At 42.5% G+C, this 21,795-nt stretch overlaps 1 protein-coding gene across 2 annotated transcripts in view; it reads left to right on the top strand.

The window, feature by feature from the left end:
* The first annotated feature begins 14,645 nt into the window (after window positions 1–14,645).
* Window positions 14,646–21,795, top strand: part of gypc (glycophorin C (Gerbich blood group)) — a 29,463-nt gene continuing 22,313 nt past the window's right edge. The window contains exons 1-2 of one of the 2 annotated variants that reach the window (XM_047046548.1): window positions 14,646–14,962; window positions 17,544–17,662. In XM_047046548.1, coding sequence (XP_046902504.1) covers window positions 17,590–17,662 — 73 coding nt within the window. In that variant the 5' untranslated portion in view covers window positions 14,646–14,962; window positions 17,544–17,589. Of the gene's footprint in view, window positions 14,963–17,438; window positions 17,663–21,795 lie in introns of both variants that reach the window. The other variant, XM_047046547.1, reaches the window with a different exon arrangement.

Below are 21,795 nucleotides of genomic sequence, written 5' to 3'. Positions count from 1 at the left end.
TGGTTTCTGTTCACGGTGACCCTTAAGATAAACGACACACAAACCAGTCCTCATTACATGGGTTGACACAAACCATTTTGTAGCTAAAGTTTCATTTCAAATATAATACCACTGTAAAGGTGTTAATGAAGCAGTGTAATGTTTTGCATTAAAGCCATGATGTGATTTCAAGACTATTTCACGGTGTTAAAAGAGGGGTTAATAACAATACTTAAGTAACTGCTTTGCTCCGTCCTCCAGGATAAATGCAAACAATATAGAGATTGAAAGTGACCTTCATTTGCGTCACACTAGTTTTGTCAGTACTGTCATAATTTGTATATAATAACTTTTATATTTTCTCTTCCATCACAGTCCTACAGTTGTATCCTCCCATGAAACATTAACCTAGAGCTTCAGTCCAAAACACTTTCAGAACCAAAACCTGTGGAGGCCAGGGCAGACAACATGCTTTTGACGGCTCCGAAAATAGATATGTTATTGTAGCATACCCTCAGACAGATGCGTAGAGGCCAACTGAACGACTGTTAGTTTCTCATCTTACTTTGTAGAAATCCGAATGAGATGAGATCAGTGGAGGACGCTAAGGGGCCGAGTGTAGACGAACGATTGAGTCCCCGGTTCTATTTGTTCTCATTCCCTCTTGTCTTAGTTTCTCTGTTTGAGTTTTTTATTCATATTGATTTAGTTTCTAGGATGCTGAATGGTTCTTGGGCCTAGACACCAGTTGAGAAACCCTTTCTGTTCCTCAGTATCATGGGTTTTACTTATTGGTATGTTGTTCACAAAGTATGTTGTGGATCTTAGAAACAGTCAATACCAAGTTTTGTATTTTAGGTTTTTCCTAAAACATCTCTTTAAAAATGGGGAAAAGGAATCATAAAGACCTACATTAGGTCCTTATTAAAATGAAAGGAGTACTTTTTATATTGTGTGAAACTGCTACCTTAAAGAATGGCAATCCATACATAACACATGACCTTTTTGTGGTTGAAAGCTTGTCTACAGGTATGCATTGAGTATCAATACAGCTTGTCTGGAGTTCATCTTTCTATTGGGAGTTATTGTAATGGTTCGATTGCTTGCTCTAACTTATGGATCTGGAATGGGACTTCAGTGACCACCGGTAAACTCCACAAACTTTATATATATACACAGTTTATACAGTTTATACACAGTTTATATACAGTTTATACACAGTTTCACAAATTGATTACATACATCTAAAGAAACAGCAGATCGTAGGTTTTAGTGTCCTAATACAGCATATGCTCCATTAGCCAATTCCCACACACAGGGTAAAATAAGCACTGCAAAACACGACACACTAGGTTAACACACACACACAACACAGGCACACGCACTCCAAACGGCAGTGAGGTTACACGGCAAGCCATGGTGTAAGTGTGGATAACTACAGATACAACACTGATAAAGACACTGACCATACATCTACGATTAAAACAAAAAGTCATACAAAAGTTTAAAAGGTACCAATAAAACAAGGGTCGCAACTTCACCAGTCCATATTAATCGCTCCGCTGTTCGCTCCACTATGTCACCGTACAAATGCCCACCAATGTCCGCTTACAAATGCCCACCAATGTCCCCCTACAAATGCCCACCAATGTCCTCTCTCTTGCTGTGCCAACATGCCCCTTTTAAGGGTATTTGTCCTACATTAATTGGCATTGATTGTCTATCAGAAGCAGCTGCTGCCTGGCCACCTACTGGAGGAGCTGAAGGCTTGACAGCATGTATTACATTATTATTATAATAAATACAGAATAGTTAAAAAGTGCAAGCTGGTTGAAAATACAAATACAGACTGCTGAATACCATGAATGGAGAAAACAAAAATACGAAGTAAAATTATCTCATTTTAAAATCTAAGTCCTTTAAATGTGTTCTGCAGGGAGAGGTTTGCAGAGAATCCCAAGCCGAATCGATTTAGCTGAACTGCCATGCTGGACGGTTTTCTCACCAAAGCTCTGGGATATTCTTTAGGGTCTATTTATGTAGCTTGTTCCACACTGGAGCACAAAAAGAAAAAACAGTAAGTCCAGACCTTTTTTTTTTACCTCAACTTAATTGGATGGGTGAACTAAATATCTTGTAGCAATCAATGGGTATTGATCCACCCCCTGCAATGCTTTCACTTCCCTCCTACCATGAATGCACTTGAAGAGTGGTTGGTTTTCAAGTGCAACTGAGGAAGAAAATAATGGATATTATGTATTATTATCGAAGTCTGGATTTTGTATTCTGATCTGTCTTTGAATGACCTCTGCACATACAGTACGTTTAGATCTAGTTTAGATGTGGCCAAAAATGAGACTTCACTGTATCCAGTATTATCTCACCCCTGTGTCAGAAATATTAATCTATCAAGCATTGCACAGTAAGTCGGTGAACAAATTTAAGAAAGCTTCATTGCTTGCGTCCGGCCCACAAGGAGACAAAAACATCAAACGCCATAGTGCTACAAAGTTTGTCTGTTAGCATGTTGTGCTAGCTAGCTATTTAAGCAGCCCTACTCTATACAGTCATTGGTTAAGACAAAGGCATGTAAAGGTCCCATGGCTCTTCTTCATTGGCTCCCTTGCATAGACCTGGCACGCGTGTTTGCGTGGAAACTTACAGAGTTCTCTGACCCTAGGCTTGACCACATGATTCACTCAGCACAGATAAAGTTAACACATTTATTGTACCTCGAGTAAGAATGGTCAGCCTAGGTCAGTTTGTTTACGTAAGCCTAGTTCATGTTGGGAGAGGGCTCTCTACTGACAAGGAATGCTGAACACAGAATCATTCTTATTACAGGATAACAGTTACATCTTTAACTTTTCTAACACCCTGTCCCCTTGGCACTATTGAGAAATAAACGACATGAGCTAACAGTTACAGTTAGACCTGTGCTTGAGGGCACCAGTTCAATGTCACTCCACTTTACCTGTATGTTGTTATTTGAAATTTATTTTAATCTCAGAAGAGTAGCTTCAAAGTTTTTGATGAGCAGAAGTTTTTTTGGGCATCGAAGAACAAAGAAACATGCACCTTGTCTCAAATGACACAATACAGAAACATAAAGGCTGTCTTCATTCTGTAATAGAAAGAGCGTTATTATGCCAATACACTGTAAGGCCAATACATATAGAACCTACATGAAACAACTTGGAGGCTGAGATATCAGTTTAGGACCATGTCTGGAGGACGCAGTATGGTGAAACCACCATGAAATTAGATTTCAGTGGGGCGGGTCCGGTGAAATTGACTGGGTTTTGACACAAGGACCTCATATATTGTATCTGCATCTGTCACGCACTCTATAGGGAGGTCTGTGTCTTTCATGGGCCACCTTGAACTATAGGCCGTAAATAACCTTGAGGGTCATCTAAGTTCCACTACTACAACATCTCCAACATGTATGTGGGGGTGGGGGGTGACACCCTCAAACCACTCTTATTTTAGAGAGAGTATATCACCGTGGGAAAACGGCTAGTAGCAGACCCTTTAGGAAGCACTACACAGAATTTGTGCAGTGTTTCCTGTGGAAGTCTGACATTTAATGTACTGGAGGCAATAGTCATCTCTCACACTCAGCATTGGTATGTTGTTCAGAAATAATATATTCATAGCATTGGTCCTTTTTCTCAGTGTATGACTTTAATATACAATGTTTTAGTTCGGCACTGGAAAAAATAGATTGTTAGGAAGGAAAAGGTTTGTAAATGTCAAAAAAATTAAAATAAAATACGCCTGGCTGATGTCATGATGTTTTGTGGAAATGCTCTGCTCCCGTACTCCATCAACGTGAGTACTAAGACTTTTCTAACAGCAGTGCTATTGTAGATTACCAGTCATTACTAGGTGGGTAGCCTCACCCCCAGGGACAGTGTAATAAGCACATAAAAAGCGCACAGGATGTCCAATGATGACGGGGTTACTCAGTGTTCAATTTATGCTTTGATTGTGATGTGGGGTCATTGGGTCATTGTCAACCACAGAGAAAGTAAATGGAAGACCTACCAAGGTAACGGTTTGGACCCAATCTCATACATGCTTACCAAGCAGAATTGGATTTTATGACACAGCTGCCTCATTTGTCTCTGTCGGGAAGACAATATTATCATTTGAGACTATGGCACACTGTAACTGCCAAATATGACTAGTTTTGCCTTAGACCTTGTTGAAATGTAATTTTCTCACAGGGAACCATATTGGAATCCATGTGCATTACCTGGTACAATAAATAAAAACAAACAGAAAATGCACAGTTGTTTTTCTGTTGTACATTCTACCCGAATTGGACAGTATTAAATATTAAATTGTCTATACAACAAATCTATTCATTCACACTTACATATACATTACATGTATTCATTTGGCAGACGCTTTTATTCAAAGTGACTTAGGTCAACTTAAGGTTGAATCCTAGGAAAGAAGAAAAGAGGCCCTGAAAAAGCATATTCTGTCAAACAATACACTTTTCACAGGTACAATCCTGCACAAATCAATTGTAAATCAATTTGGGGTAAAATAAAATCTAAATTGCTACTTCCGGATGTGCTGTTTAAGCAAATTAATTATGCAATAACTATCAAAAGGCTGTCAAATGTTGTCAACAGTTACACTCAATAAATCAATTTGATGTTGGTTTAAGGTAATTGGGGTATAGTTCAATTTAATCGGCCCCTCACAGCAAACTTTCTTAGATGGTTTGCACACACACAGACCATGCCAAAAAAATAGAGGTAACAACATCGATTTTTGTTTATTATGTCAAGAGCCAATCATTTTCACCTACTTAATATTTTTGCTAAGTGAAACCTGGCCAGAGAAAAAAAAAGAGCAGACTTGAAAGACCCTTAAAATGGAAACAAAAATCAACCAATTTCATGCATGTTGGCGGTAGGGGGTAATCAGATTTCACACTGTCTGCTTCCTGTGTTCTACTCGTATTGCAGATCTAGAAAACCTATTTGTAAAACCTCCATCTCATGAGGTGTTTGCGTGTTCAACTGATGAGGGGACAAGGAACTTTTATTCTATCTGCTCACTTTCCATTAGTGCTCTTCGAAGCAGAAATACAATCAGAAAAAGACGCACTGAATTTTGTTTTGGCAAGAAGCTTCTTTTTCGCATCTTACAATAGGCTCCCGTTTTTCATAGTCACTTGTGTTTGTTCGGTTATGAACTGTGGTTTTTGATGTCATAAATATTAGTAGGCGTAGGTGGAGATGTGAGGAATGACTCACACAGGGCTGTTTATTTGTAGAGTATAATCAATATACATGTATTAATTCTACATTCATTTATTAATTACCCAAATTATGTATTATTCTTTCTTATATATGTATTAGACTTTTGACATATTGTTGTCGATTCAGTGCCTATAAACAGATTTTAAGATCCAGATAGACCTTTAGGGAACTGGTGAATATAGCACAACCCGCCAGAGCCTCCGTATTTCAGGGCCAGAGAAGCGAGAGGGTAGAATTTGAGACAGATTTGTAATCTAACTTCTCATCCAATGCCACGAGGAGATGGACTGTTTACTGCGGGAGCGGCGTGTCCGTGACCATGAAATCATTAAAGGAAGGAAGACGTCTCCCAGCGAGATCCTCTGATTGGCCAAGGGATCGATGAGAAGCATGCTTCACAAGAGAGGGAGGAGCCCCAGGGGTGTTAGTTTGCTCCTAAGGGGGGTTAAATCAATGCTGGCAACACCCCTCAGAATGCATGTAGCAGTGAGAGTCACTGTTGACGTACATGTGTGGCAGTGCTTCAAGGCATATTGAGCTGTCAGGTCAAAAAAGTGCTGTACCCCTTCAAAATGTCAGAGATTTAATCCTACCATGTCATGTTTCAGTCCCCTATAGAGAAACAGCAATGTCAACAAGTCAAATGGCAATTTTACAACCAACACACATGTCACAGTCTCTACTGTATTGTACATGTATTGTAAATTATAGATGCATATTGTATTATAGATACAAACAGCAGCTTTTCAGTTCTCAGTACTGTCCCTGACTCTCATCATGGGCCCTGGACCTCTTTAAGAAAGGGTTTACTCTGCCTCCACCCGCCTCTGCCTTTAAAAATCCCTCCGATCCTACACACCTCCCTAATAACAGCGATAGACTAATAATGGTTGTTGTGATCGAAAAAAAAATCTAATTCAGGCACAAAGAAGCCAGCAGAGCTTCTAAAACATTCAAATTGATTTGTGGCCTGTGAGTTACAATATGAGCTGTGGCTGTTGTTTTGTTTCACTTGCGGCTGTAGCTTCAGCACTCAAGTTCACGCCAGTCACTGATTTTTTATGGCAGCTTGATTTTTCTCCTCTCAATGAATGAAGCTTTAACTGCTGATTGGTGGATATTTTCCATCTCAGTGATTGGAGCTGGTACCTTGGCAGAGAGTGCCTCTACAAGGTCAGAATCGCACACCTGAGGCATTATGGGTAAAGCAAACACATTGGGTAATTGATTTAAGTGGGTTCAGGGAGGCTCAGACAGGCTTACTGAGCGTCATGTTTATCAGCATATCTGGGCGTTTTCCTCTCTGTCCTGCACTGATTAAACACACAAGGAAAACACCGAGAAGCGATGGATGCATGGACATCACACACCCATGCACATGCAGAGGCACACACGCAAGCACACACACACACAGACATACGCAAGTAAACGCACACATAGACACACAGAAGCATACACGCATGCAAGCACACGCCCACAAACATACACATACAGTATACACTCACACACATACTCCCCTTTAGGTCCATGGCATCGCTCCAGTGACTTGTCACACTGTAAACTGTGATAAACTGGCCCTGTGGACAAAGCAGAGATGTGCATGGGGGAACTGTACAGTTTGTTTAGAGAAGTGAAATGTGGGCGATATTTACACAAACACAGTGTTCTGCACACAAACACATCCACCCAGCCATACACACACACACACAAATGTCTTTTGACTCCAAGCAAAATAATGTGTATGCCACCACTGTGGACTCTTTCTCTCATTCTCACACAAACACATACTCTGACTCAATAACAGTCACAGCACATGCACAGATGTATTTCCACCCAGACTACCTTGCGGGAGAGTGGTCAGTGGTTGGTCAAGAGCCCTGTGGGGAGTGTTGGTGGTTAAATGGCCGACCTACAGCATTGCCTGCCCACCCTGACACAAACAAACGCACACACACACCTTCACACACACACACACCTCTATGATCTTTGCTTTGCTTCCCCATGTTGGTGTCGCACCAGGCAGTGTCTGCAGACAACCTGCTGTATTGGCATTTGTGCTGCTCCTGTCGCCCACCCCCTGGGCCAAACCAAGCATCATAGATTTCCAGTCGTCTGGCATTAGCCTCTGACTCCCGCCTGCAACCTCTCCACCCGAATCCCCCACCGCGTTCTCATTCACGCTTATCTGAGCCCGGAGCTGTAGAGGAGAAGGAAGAGAGAGAGACAGAGAGAGGGTTTGGGAGACTGCAAGAGTAAGTAGGGAATGGGTAAGGAGGATGAGGAGAGAGAAAAACAGGGAAAGAGATAGAGGGTGTGAGACTGAGGCACGAGTGGTGAGGAGGAGGAAGGTAGAGAAAAAGGTACAGACAGAGAGATAGAGTGAGCGATAGTTTGACAGTTAGTTGTGGAATGGGTGAGGAGGAGAAGGAAGAAAATGGGAAGGGAGAGGGGTGAAGAAGGAGGTAGGGAGAATGCATGAGACTGAAAATAGTCGATAAGAAAAGTCCGGCTGGGGAGGGGGTAGGGAGAGGGAGAGGAGAGCGCGTGAGTGGGTGGTAGTGAATGGGGAAACAGAAGGAGCAGAGGAGGAAGAGAGAGAGGGAGAAGAACAGGGAGGGAGATAGACAGAGGGAGAGAAAGGGAGGGAGGAAATAAACAGAGAGAAAGAAAGGGGGTTATAAAATGGGGTTGAAGTGGTAGAAACTTGCGTAGGAGAAACACATGTTCAATGTAAGGGAAGGGAGACATTGTCCTTGTATTTCATGTGAAAACATGGAGGCTGTTTCTATCATTGGCTTTGTTAATTTTAGTGAGGGACATATTGTGTGAGATGACTGCCAAATATTGCACAACACCCACCAAAGTAGGAGTGCAAAAAGCCACAAAGCTTTCATACTCTTCAACAACAACTGTCTCTATGGTCATGACAGAAGCCAGTACACAGGAGCCAGAGCTCCCCCTATTGGGCTTTGAAGGTTTTGCATAATAACACACTCCCAACCCTCTCCTGTGGCATTGAGGCTGTGAAACAATGAAAGTGAGGAAGGAACATGGGCTTACAGTGTTGATGTGTGTGAGAGCTGTGTGTGTTAATGTGCCCTTGTTTGCATTTTTGATAGTCTATGATGTTGGATAGTTATGCGAGTGTGTGTGCATCAAATCAAAATGTATTCACACAGCACTTACAGTATGTATCATATAGACCAGATATTTACAGACCAATACTGACGTCCAACCTAAACCCCTTGATGAGACAAGGAAAAACTTTAAAGCCCCACTCCCTTGATGAATCCCCTCCTCCAGAGATAGCCGGAGAAGCAACAGAGAGAGAGAGAGAGAGAGAGAGAGAGAGAGAGAGAGAGAGAGAGAGAGAGAGAGACAGAGAGAGAGAGAGAGATAGATAGATACTGTGTATATACGTATTATACTACACAATGCATAGTCGTAGTGTGGTTAGATTTTAAATCTCTGAGAAAACAGTGTGGTTGTAGTTCTCTCTGATCTTCTTAGTGGTTGATTTGACGCCCTCTACTTCAATCTGTTAGAACACAGACATCATAATGAGAGTGCCGGTTGAAGGTCCTCTGCCCATGACTGCACCATGACAGATGACTCAGCCAATACAGATTCTCACGCTCCTGTATTGCTGCTCCTTCTGTGTGTGTGTGTGTGTGTGTGTGTGTTTGTGTGTGTGTATGTCTGTGTGTGTGTGTGTTTGTGTGTGTGTGTGTGTGTGTGTCTGTGTGTGTTTGTGTGGGCACAGCGAGGAGGTGTCAGAGGGGAGGGGTTTCTAAGCCCTACAGGCCATCCTCAGGAGGCTCCAGACTAGCACTCCAATTAAGCAGAACTAGAAGGCGGATAAGCAAAGAATAAAAAACTGTGAAGGAAACAAGTTGGAATTGATAAGTGCCTGTTCAAACATTAAAGACTTACAGAACTTCATCGATGTTGTATACTTTCATGCCAGCTGGCACTTCATCATAATCACAATATCAACAGATGACCTGGCTGTTACAGACATTATTTTAAACACCAAACATTTTCAGGTACAGACGTTCTCACGCTCTCACATTGGCATGTGAGGAAGCATCTGCCTCCTCACAATACGAAAGTTGTGACAGGCCCTAAACACTAGAAACAGTTCCCACCATGCAGGTGTTGCATGTGACACCTATCCCCACTGTGCCTTTTCCTCTGTCCACCCGTTGATGCTTGAGATTTAGACACGACGGAGGTCTACATATGAGTTCCATCCCTTCTTCTGATTAAAAATATGTCTGTTTCATTCATTTATTCCTCCTGTTTTGCCGCAATGCTAAATGCTGACGTCAACAATCTGGTAGAATGTGTGGTCTCCGTACCCCACTCCCTAAGGGAAGCTCATTTAAAACACATTGATTTTAAATGGGAACAAATGAAAAGTCCATTAAATAAACCATGTTAACAGGCCATTACACAGTATATGTCAAACCATTTGCATTTATGCCATTCCATGGTCACACTATAAGTCGCTCTGGATAAGAGCGTCTGCTAAAATGACTAAATGTGTCACAATGACACTGAGGCATTAAAATAAATACCATCTTCAATGGATTTTGGAATTAGAAGAGAAGCTTATTTTCATACCTGAACATTAAAATGAATGTTTCATGCAATAACAAAACTGTGTGACATGACCATGGTTTCACACTCATCGACCTTTCTCCTATCACTGGAGAACAGGAAAAACACTCATTTTTAGTGAGCATCTGGATGGTAGCAAAAATCTATATATGTTCTCTATAAAAGTGAATGTATACTATAATGGAATTCTACATTGTGTGTGTTGTGTTGCATTCGGAAATAAGACAGAAGATCCTTGGTTTTAAAACTGCAGCCCAGCAGAGCAACATAAATCAATAATCAGAGCAAAAGAAATTACAGTCACTTTGATGTTAAAAGACTGATAGGTTAGCATATGTTTTGAGCATCTGGATGTGTGTGCCTGTGTAAAGAGGATGATTATAACCCCCATCACCAAAGCCAAAGACCACACACGTCACAAAGCACATCACCATTATTTTAGTGAGTAGGTGGTGGGCTTAAGGTCTTTGGGAGGTACGTGCTTCCCACTAGTCCTTCAACTGCCTGAAAACTCTTGCTACACCTTTACTTGTTTAGCTATTTTTGTGGGGACCAGAAGTCCCCTCGATAATATTAAAACAAGGAACATTTGAACTTGTGCAAGACATTAGTTGATTTTCACAAGTTCAAGTGCTTTTTATATTGGGTTTTAAAGGGGGTTACGGTTATAATTTGTGTTGGAACTCAATTAAGGGTTGGGGTTAGGAGATAGGGATAGTTTTAGGGTTAGCAGTTAGGGTTGGGTTTGGGGCTAAGGTTAGGTTTTTGGATAAGGTTAGGGTTAAGCTTTGGGTTAAGTTCAGGGTTGGGGGTTAGGTTAAACAGGATTAAGGACTTAAATGTGAGTCCCCACAAGAATAGCAAACGTGTGAGTGTGTGTGTGCGTATGTGTGAATGAATCTTTAGAGCCAATCGCCAAGACCCTATCTCATGAATTGAGTGTGTGTGTGCATATGTGAGTGCATACATGCGTGTGTGTGCGAGAGAGAAAAAAACTAAAAAGCCAGTCAGCAGGTTCCTGTATCCTTACCGTTGTGTGTCTGGTGGAGGCAATGTAGTTGTTGTCAGTAATTACTACAAACACACTTCTTACTAATGGTGTGAAAACAGTCCCACTACACAGAACAATCCACAAGATCCCCAACGGACTAACTTGGAGGCTGCACAATTAACTCTGATCATGGACTACCAAAACCTCGCTATAATAACACAACCCAGTCCCAGGCCAGGGTTAGCAGCTTGAGGGAACTCCCATGAATCAACTCATTGCATAAGCACAGTAAATGCTCACACAGTCTTACTTAAAGTATGTATACCAAGCCTTTAGGGTCATATAAATTCACGAGGGTTGGTGATTCAAACAACAGTTTTCATTACAGGCTGCAATATTGTCCCCCACTTTGGGGAAGCAATATATGCAATGAGACAATGCCTTCTCAAGGTAATTAATGTAATAGCTGGAAATGACAGGGAAACATCTGGTGCTAGGGGAAGGGAGATGAAAATTGTTTGCCCAGCATCTGTAGTGCCTGACAGCCACCAGTCAGCGGCAATTTTTTATGAAAGAAAATGGCGGCAATTAAAAAGCCATTTTGTTCCAGAAAGTCAAGCTTTGTTTACATAACGGTCCATCAATGTGCTGTGGAACCCTGTAGGGCCAGGTTCACAGCGGGTAGCTTTAAAGAGTAAGCTACAACCTTTTTTGTTTACAATAATTTCCACTTCCACAATTAACGGTTAGTGGGATCGTCCATCATCCATTATGTAAATAATGTGTTATGTTTTTGTTGTGCTTAATGGTCTAAAGACTCTCACTGAAGCCCAAACGAGGTGTGAAAAGGTATTTCATCGTGTTCTGAACAACCGTGATGAACACACTTAATTCACAATGGTTTTATAGTAGCCTGCAGGTTTGGGATAGTATCACTATTAGCACACTTCTTTGTCCATTGCTGCCTTCTCTGATTAAACTAAAATGATTCAATTCGCCAGGAATGTTGTGGCATAGGAGGATAAACAAGATAAGTACACCCAATTACTCATACAGTGCCTGATGGTGGTGCCCATTGGTGGCGCACGATAGTATAATGCCCATTCTCACGAGATCCATAGCTCCATCGCTTAGTGCAGCTCAGCATGGCCACAAACACAGTTTTATTTATTTGTCGTGGACCACTCATCCAAACAACTATAGTCCACACTGCATGTCCGTGGATCCTGAGCAACATACCTGCACAACTACAATTTCATACAATGTCAGGTTCTCTAAATAATTGAGACGCAGGCACACACAGACAGATATTCCTGCCTTCATAGTTAGATGCCAGCTGTCATAATAAGTTTAGTCAGAACGTGCCTCTGAGTATGAGTGAAAGCATGCAGGAGAGCAGAGAGCTGAGGAAGTGGTAAGTGGTGGGAGGAGGACAACTCCGGCTGCATTAAGCTGTCAAAGACAAAATACACCTTTTTCAAGCATATTTACTTGCGGGTGAAAATTGTTCAAAACATGTTAAGTAAAAGGGGAACAGTTTAATCTACTATGTTGAAAATCAACACAGTCAACACACAATTTATTAATACACAATCCATTCAAAACAATCACAAGGACTGTCCATCATTGATGTCTTCTCAGTCTAATAGCATTCCTGCTGTACATCATGGTGCTTTTGCAGGATGGCATGCTATTTAAAATGTAGGAACAGCTACAATAACTGAGCAGAAAATCCCCACAACCCTGCCTCATAAGATTGAGGAGCAGTCATTATCATCTAACCCTGTCATCCCACCATTGCACAAAACCCCCTTTTCCACTGACCTCCATATGATTTATGTCTCAGGGAAGATGAAAGCTCCTGGGTTCCTCATGGGGTGCAGGAAGTGAGCATAGAAGAACAAGATAATCTGTGTGTCAGGAGAGGATCTCGGCTGTCCTCAGACGCATGGTTATGTCTTCTCACTGATCAAATACAAATCACCTGCTATTCACCAGGCATCAATCAAAGTTTTGGTCTTACCATCTTACCAAGGTCAAAGTTTAAAATGAGAAATATATACTTTACTGCAAATAATAAGTCTGTGAAAGGTGTGAGCTTGGGGAGACATGCTGAAGGAGTTGGTGCTTGGTGTTTCTCACACCTCAACGTGTGACCTCCTGTTAAGTTGGTAGCTATGAATGCTGATGAGTAAGGGTCCAGATGTGTTCTGGTTGTTTCTTACAGATGATGGTTGGGTATTACAGGGAACGTGGACCATTTAATCAGTCACTTCTTCTACTCCTTGCGCTCTTCTTCCTCTCACCCTCTGGCCTTGGCCATGAGCTATTGCTCTCTTTCTCTCTCTCTCTCAATAATCATGGTAAACCAGGTAACATTTAAAAAGAATTGTCAGTTTGTAAAAGGTTTGCCTTAATTGATTAAATTAATTTGCAACATTATAAATTATAATTTAAACAGTTTAAATCACAGGAAGTCACAATGCACAATGAATTGGTTGCCTCCCCAGGTGGACAGAATGTTTGGTTTGCTCTCCATGCAGTGCTGTACTGAGACGCTTTTGTTTGTACACAACCCAAACATCGTGCAGCTGTTCAACCCCCCCTCCCCCTGTCGCTCCTCCCCCATGTCCACATCGCATCCCTCAGCCTCTCCACATAACTGTATCACTGCAATATTCCATCCCCTGAAGATCAACTCAACTCTCGATAGAGCTGGATGTGTCTGCAAACAGATGTACAGGACACGGTCCAGAGAGATGCCCATGATATCATGCATTTAAAGTTTCATAGTTTCATTCATACCCTCATGAAGTACACTCACACTTTTCCTTCACAAAACTCAACTTTGGCTGGAGGGTTACGCCTCGTTCTCTTTCCTGTTCTCCAGCTTCCTGTCTCCTCCCTCAGACTCCTGACCAGAGGCAGCATTGGCCCTGGAACAGCTGTGCTTCACTTGTCTGCTGCTGGGATGGGCGGGGCCTCATAGCCCATTGGTGGAGCAGAAGAGATTCCATACTGGGAAATAACTTTACCAGAGGGAAGAGGGAAAGGGAGGGGGTGGAAGAGAAGTTGTCCAGTTCACGTGCAGACCACCCGGTTCTCACGCCAAGTAAAAAGTTGTATGGTTTGAAGACAATATTGTCAGTTTGTAAAAGGTTTGCCTTAATTGATTAAATTAATTTGCAACATTATAAATTATAATTTAAACAGTTTAAATCACAGGAAGTCACAATGCACAATGAATTGGTTGCCTCCCCAGGTGGACAGAATGTTTGGTTTGCTCTCCATGCAGTGCTGTACTGAGACGCTTTTGTTTGTACACAACCCAAACATCGTGCAGCTGTTCAACCCCCCCTCCCCCTGTCGCTCCTCCCCCATGTCCACATCGCATCCCTCAGCCTCTCCACATAACTGTATCACTGCAATATTCCATCCCCTGAAGATCAACTCAACTCTCGATAGAGCTGGATGTGTCTGCAAACAGATGTACAGGACACGGTCCAGAGAGATGCCCATGATATCATGCATTTAAAGTTTCATAGTTTCATTCATACCCTCATGAAGTACACTCACACTTTTCCTTCACAAAACTCAACTTTGGCTGGAGGGTTACGCCTCGTTCTCTTTCCTGTTCTCCAGCTTCCTGTCTCCTCCCTCAGACTCCTGACCAGAGGCAGCATTGGCCCTGGAACAGCTGTGCTTCACTTGTCTGCTGCTGGGATGGGCGGGGCCTCATAGCCCATTGGTGGAGCAGAAGAGATTCCATACTGGGAAATAACTTTACCAGAGGGAAGAGGGAAAGGGAGGGGGTGGAAGAGAAGTTGTCCAGTTCACGTGCAGACCACCCGGTTCTCACGCCAAGTAAAAAGTTGTATGGTTTGAAGACAATATTGTGAGATTGCGTGATTCCTGTCAACAAGAAAGAACAAGGCTTCCATAGCACTAGCTGCTCTGCTATAGTGCTCTGAATAACCGTTCCTTTCAGGAGTGTGGACCAGGAGAGTAGAAGAGAGAGCAGGGGGTCTATCCAGTACCCAGACCCACAGCTCACAGACACACAGCGTGCAGTCCTGGATAGTTGGTGAGTGTACCTTTTTAGGTCTTGAAAAACTGTCTCTACAATTGTAATGTGTTGAAGGAGAAGTCTTTCCCCTCAGTTTAGTTTAGTTTGATCCATGTCTTGAGACAGCTGGTGAGGCCTCCCATAACCAGTTGTCACAGGGAATATTCGCTAGGAGTATGGCTCCCAGAGTCACTCTATAAACATACCATACCAACAACCAACTTGTTGTCCAGTTTACTAGTTTCGTTTAAAAGTATAGACATTAATGAACAAGAGTCGTTTCTCTGACAGCTGACTCCCACGCCATCCTGGGACACTGGAGGGAGGTCACATTGTTTTAATCTAACTCACATATCAGGCCGATCTGTGTAAGCCTTCCTGTTGGACAGTTCTGGTAACACTTTGTAACAACTACACAAAATGAAGCCTTTGAAGATAATTTAGGGAGTCAGATGGCTGAGCGGTGAGGGAGTCGGACTAGTAATCAGAAGGTTGCCGGATCGATTACCCGCCAAAGCCAAAATGACGTTGTGTCCTTGGGCAAGGCACTTCACCCTACTTGCCTCGGGGGGAATGTCCCTGTACTTACTGTAAATCGCTCTGGATAAGAGCGTCTGCTAAATGACTAAATGTAATTTGATAATTGTTAGTTCATCAGGTCTGTAGTTTATTAAACATCATTGTGTTTTAACATTGTATTGATGATGTTTTGTAAATTATTCAATAACTATGAACAACTGCATTATATTCTGTAACTATTAAAGTATTTTTATATATATAAGAGTGTGATCAGAACAAGTTATGTTCTGATCCATGCAGGGGTCTGTAATTGTTGCCATGCTGTGTAATTAAATTGGAATGACCTGCATGAATGCTGAACACAAGTAGCGTCTTCAGCTCATGTGATCCAGTGGTTGTGAATAACATCTGTCTCGCTTGGTTGGTAATTAGACCCCAAACACAGAAAACTTTGTTTCAGGATTATTAGTATGAGACATAATGTTTCATAGTTCATGCTGTGGCAGCACACAGGCCATGTCATCCACATACAGATTATACAAAACAAACTCATAATGCACAGTCAGAGGTTTTGTTTCCGATGCGTAGGTGCCAGTGTTTGGAGTCACAGAACTGTCTATCAAATTCATGATAAATCCCAACAATCTAAAATTAAAGAAACACTTGCACTTGTTTCTCAAATGCAAACTAACACTACAAATGTAATCCACATACCAATATCCTGTATGACCTTTCTGTTTACACAACAATCTTGGCAACACTTAACATTAAGGCAACTACCATGTAACTAAATACTGTACCAATACCCTTGGCAACAACAGTCTAGTTGCATATGTAACTGAACATATTAACTGATATGTAGTTACACTTCATTGTGTTTTTTTGGTACAAGTTGTAAGGTATGGGAGATGCTGGGATTTCTATGAATAACATCATAACAACAACAACATGGATCTTGTTTTGGAATATAACCTTCAAATGCCCCTTTACAACATCCACTTACCCCTGATACCCCTCCCATCCCTCTTATTTTGCCTTCTTTCATCTTTGTAATAACCTATACTGCTGACACTAAATACCATTCAATAATATGGCAACTCCCATGTACCTTCAACATGGTTACTGTAGGTATTGCTATGTAGTTACATGTAACCTCAATGTTGTTGTTATGTGTAATGGAAAATCTCCATGACATGATTTCTACAAGACCATGTAGTGTACAAGACCCATCTGCAGTGCTAGAGCTAGCCTGAGCAGACCACAGGCTTGAGCGGGTTGACTTGGCATGAGGGGGGAGGTCACTGTGGAATGGACAGAGATCCGGCTCTCCAGAGCGCCTATTTGAGTGTGTGTCTGTGATAAGAAACGGCCAGTCAAAGCCTTACTTCCTCTGTTTGTTGAAGAGCTGAGGGGTCAGTGGATGCAGACGCCAGCCAGCAGGCGGAGGCAGGGCTTGTGGAGGACTCTCAGAGGGGAGGCAATAGTCATAGTTGACTCTCAGCATGAGCCTGTTTGCAGTTCTGCAGATATTGTAGTGTGTGTCCCAATACAAGAATTTTCCTGGTCAGTTTGAGAAAAGACCAACAGTAGCTAGACTGGATTTCTCAGGCATCAAGACATTGCCTTTGGGTGCCTACAGGAATTGGTCACCAGAAGATTCACTTGATAGTGTGCTTTATCATGCTGTATCATGTTGAATTGTATCATGTTGAATTGTATCCTGATGAATTTAACTTTGAATTACCTAAAGCAGAGCGTATTTTTTAGAGGACTGACATATAATGTTTGGTCTTTTTTGGTTTGTGTACATGCGTGCACAGTACTGTATCTGTAAGTGCATTAAGATCTGTGCTTTCCTATTTAAATGGACACACAGGGAGATATTACTGCACCATATCCTCTCTTCCTTTTCCATGGAGACTAGGTAACCAAAGAACATTACTTCAACCCCCGCCCCCCTCCCCTCCTCCTCCAGGAAAGCTCTTTAGGCCTTCTGCCTTCTCTCGCTCTTTCTCACCCTCACTCTCTCGCTCTCTACTTCCCTGTTTCTCTCTCCCTTTCTCTGTTCATCCGTCCTCAGCTGTCCCCCTCAATCCCATCTCCGGACATCCTAACATACTCTCAGCATGGAGAACTTCTCTGCTGCGCCATTTACCACCACCACTCCTGCCCTGGCGCAAACAGAGGCCACACCAACTGGTGAGTAGAAGATTAAACAACCCAACATTCACATGAACACATACATTTTTTATGCTTTGTTTGGTCACACATGCAAACAAACACACATGCACAAGCACACGCACAAACGCACTCACGCAAACAGACCCACATCAACAACTTTTGCCGTCACTCTTATTGGCATTCAGAAAACGCTGACTGCTATATCACCCTTTACTCCACTTTGACAGCTGGAGATATCGTTTGGAGTAGGTGAGCAAGGAGTTTATGGAGTTGTAGTCCAACAGCACATTCACTCTTAGATGAACTGGCAGGACTCATGCAGTGTAAATATATCTGCCGCTTATTTGAGGTCTTTAGAAAGCAGGGCTGGCAGCTGGGAGAGAGCAGCATGACAGGGTCAATACGGTCCCTCTTTCTCTGCAAACAAGATTGAAAGGAACAACAGCTAGCTCGTTTTTTTCTATGCGCTCACAGCTACTTGTACCATTGTACTGTGTTTGCTTCTGTGTTCTGTCAGACTCGCTTGGGTGTTTGTTGTCAACAGTAGTCTGAGGAGACAGGAATCACAAAAACATGCAGCCCACCCGACCTCCCTTCAGCAGGGTGCTTTCTGGACATTGACAAACAAAAAGGAGCATTATTGTTCAGATGGACAACCAGCTGAGAGACAGAAAGAGAGAGAAAGTGACAGAAAACCTTCAATTTTGATGTGCGTTTGATGGGTGTTTTGCCACACAACGCTGGCAGGAGTGACTGCTTCCTCCAGGCCTGTGGCTCTAGGACTGACAGAGGGAAATGTGTCAGAGGAGCAGAATAAGTAGCACAGGACACATGTGGCAATGTTGGCTCCAACAAACTCTTCAGAATGCTGCTGAGCTCACATGTCACTCTTTTATTTCTGGTTTCTAAGTGGGAGAATTCATTACTTCTGGTTTCTGTGGGTGACTTCAGAATCAGAATCAGAATGGGATTTATTCGCCATGAAAGTTTGCACTGACAAGGAATTTGCTTCGGCAGGATGGTCATTATCATCATTATAACAGCATCGCCTGTGGGTTGAGGTAGTGATGAAACCGCCAACGTTATGTGTGGGAACCCAAATATCTATCGCTCGACCAAAGAGAAAATCCCTTTTACAGTTGTAAGCAAGGCTGTCTGGTTATAAATGTGATTATGACTTAACAAACATGTAAGTTAATAACAATTAATTAAAATGTTCTAATTCAAAGATGCATGGTGTCTTCTGGCATCACTAACATTACAGTTAAATCAGTCTAGGGGGGAGGAGTAAATGTCAGGACAATACAAAAATATTGAGAGCTGTCTCTCAATTACTACGCATGTTCACAAACTTAAAAATAAATTTATAAGAGGCAGCAGACATCCTTCTCCTTCGTTATTTTCACCAAATGACAAGCGTTTCATCTCAGAACTCAAGTGAGCCTGAGGAGGGTATCGTCTTCCATCATGGGCGCTTAAGGCTGGGCAGTCGCTCCTGGGAACTATACTTTTACTTTTGTGGAAGTATAAAAGTATAGAAGATTGTCATTCTTTTATTTGGACTACATACTAAAAAATATTTTGGGGATTCAGAGCACAGGGCTGCTACAATATATTCAAGACCATACCGTTCATTGACAAAAATGAACTTGAAAGCTCCCCTCTATGTCACAGCAATGATTAAGCAAGCATAAAATTGGTCATAATGCTTGACTGCTGATGTCCATAAAGTGCTACACCATGGTGGAATTTGATTTTGATGTTAATTGACAATTACCTGCTATCATGCCTTCAGGCTGAGTTCTCCCCTGAATCGGACAAACCAGAAATCCAGTTTCTTCTGTGAAAATCTCTGACTGCAAGTCACTGTTGTAATATTGTACACAATCGATACAGTTGTAGCATCAGGGAGGTGATACAACTTGTTACAAGTGAAACCCTCTGAGATGTGTGGGTAACACCAGCTCTTCACACAAACTGAAGAACCCAACATTAATCCCTTTCCAGAACACCATATGTAATCCCTTTAGACAGAACAATGTAATAGTTGTTCATACTCTGCTATTGTATTGACAATCAATAGGCAGTGGAGTATGAGTCATTTTACAGATTATTGTCTGTTTATACAGTTTATATTCATGTAGTCCTTGGGCTGACAAATCTCATTACAGTTCTACAACTTCTTACCTAGAAATGTTACAGTCACAGGTCAAATCCCACCTGTGATGGGATTTGACAGAGCAGAATGCAGGGTTTCTATCGTATCAGACATGCAGGTGTGCAGTGCACGGGGCTGCCAGCGTGTAGGTATGGTATTATCCCTGGCCTTTCCACACAACATTAATGAGGCCCAATTTAAAGGTGTGTTTAGTCGCAGTGTTAAATAATGATCTGTTATTTTAGGCCAGCTGTCTAGTGAGCCTGTCTGGGAGAACTGTTTGTGACTGTGTGTGCTGGAGATTGTGCTGGAGCTGTTTGCATAAAGGGTTGCTTGGTGGTTGTCAGTCGGCAGGATCTCATTAAGGAGGTGAGCAGGGGAACAGAGGCTTTCTCTTCTTGTCATTAGCGCTATACTTTGTCAGTTTCTATGTAAAAGTTTCTATGGCAGGGCACTTTTGTGTTTGTACACGCGCACATGCCTTTAAAATGTTGACAGTTAGCTTAAAAACACACACACACCAACACAGTGCTATGCACACTAACAGACACTAAGCCCCAGTGTGCCTTACACACTTTCCTGGGACATGTTAATGACGTCTGAGACACACAATGATTCACAAAGGAAACCACGGTGGCAACTCTACGTTTTTATCACAAAAGGACTTGTCTTAGACAGCGGAGATGGGATGACAGCAGACCTGACCTGGGAGTGTCTGGGCTGCAGAGAACAGCGTTTTGGAAGAGTTCATCTGCAGGCAGAAGAAAAGGCAGACAGAATGGGCAGAACATTGAGGGGAATTTCTCTCTGACTGTCAGTGTTTTAAATCTTCCTTCAACAACAGGACAGGGAAAGAGAGGATGAAAGGGAGTGAGGGAGAAATGGAGTGAGCACAAAAGAGGTGTCAGGATGGAGGGATGGAGGAAGATAGAGAGACAGGCAGAGAGGGAATGCAAGAGAGAGAGCAAAGCAAGCAGAATGACAGAGAGCAACTAGGATGCAGAGAGAAAGCGCTACACATAGATGGAGAGAAGATAGGTCTCGAAAGTGAAACTGAAAAATCGATAAATAGAGGAGCTGCAAGGAAAGTGTATGGGGGGCTGGAGGCAAGGAGGTGGTGGATCTGGCACAGGAAAGAAGCCTTCCCTTCTCCTTGGAACAGGATGTGTTAAATTGGAACCTGTAGGGGTTGGAGGTGGTCCCTCATCTGGAAGAGAGGGTGTCTGTGTCAAGCCTTTGGGGGGGTCAGGGACAGACACTTTAAAGTCTGTTTATCTTCATCCCCTCCAGTGTCCACCTCCCCACTAGCATCCAGCAACATCCCCTCTTAGCCATGCTCCAGACGTTATTAACCAGATGTTCTGTATCCCCTCTTGTTCCACCATCCGTCCCTCTCTCCTCTCTTCTCCCTCCCTCTCTCCGCTCTTCTCCCTTCATCCATGACTCTTTACTCCTTCTATCCCTGTCTCTTCTCTCTTCTCCTTCCATCCCTCGCTCCCTCCATCCTTCTCCTCTTTTCCTCCTACATCTGTCTCTGTCTTCTCTTCTTCCTCCATCCCTGTCTCTACTCTGTTCTCCCTCCATCCCTCCATCCTTCTCCTCTTTTCCTCCTCCATCTGTCTCTTTCTTCTCTTCTTCCTCTATCCCTGTCTCTACTCTGTTCTCCCTCCATCCCTCCATCCTTTCTTCTCTCTCTCTAAGGCCCAACAGGATTTTCTCAGTAGGAGCTCACAGTGGACTGTTTAGTTTTTTTCATGTCGACAAGACATGAAAAACATGAATCACCCAATTAATTAGTCTTATTGCAGTAAACTGAGTCAGAGTAACATGCTCAGATTTAGCAGAAACATTGTTTGTGTTGTGAAGAGTGAATGTACAATTTACATAATGAACACACTAATATGCGTTTCACATTCTTAAGGTTTGCACTCTTAATAACCTAAAGTGATAAAATCAGCCTGGCTTCAGAATACAGAGCAAAACATGAACCCTG

The sequence above is a fragment of the Hypomesus transpacificus genome, chromosome 23, assembly GCF_021917145.1.
Source record: "Hypomesus transpacificus isolate Combined female chromosome 23, fHypTra1, whole genome shotgun sequence".
NCBI classification, from domain to species: domain Eukaryota; kingdom Metazoa; phylum Chordata; class Actinopteri; order Osmeriformes; family Osmeridae; genus Hypomesus; species Hypomesus transpacificus.
Note: the sequence above shows the minus strand (reverse complement) of the source record. Positions and strands in the feature narration are given on the sequence as shown.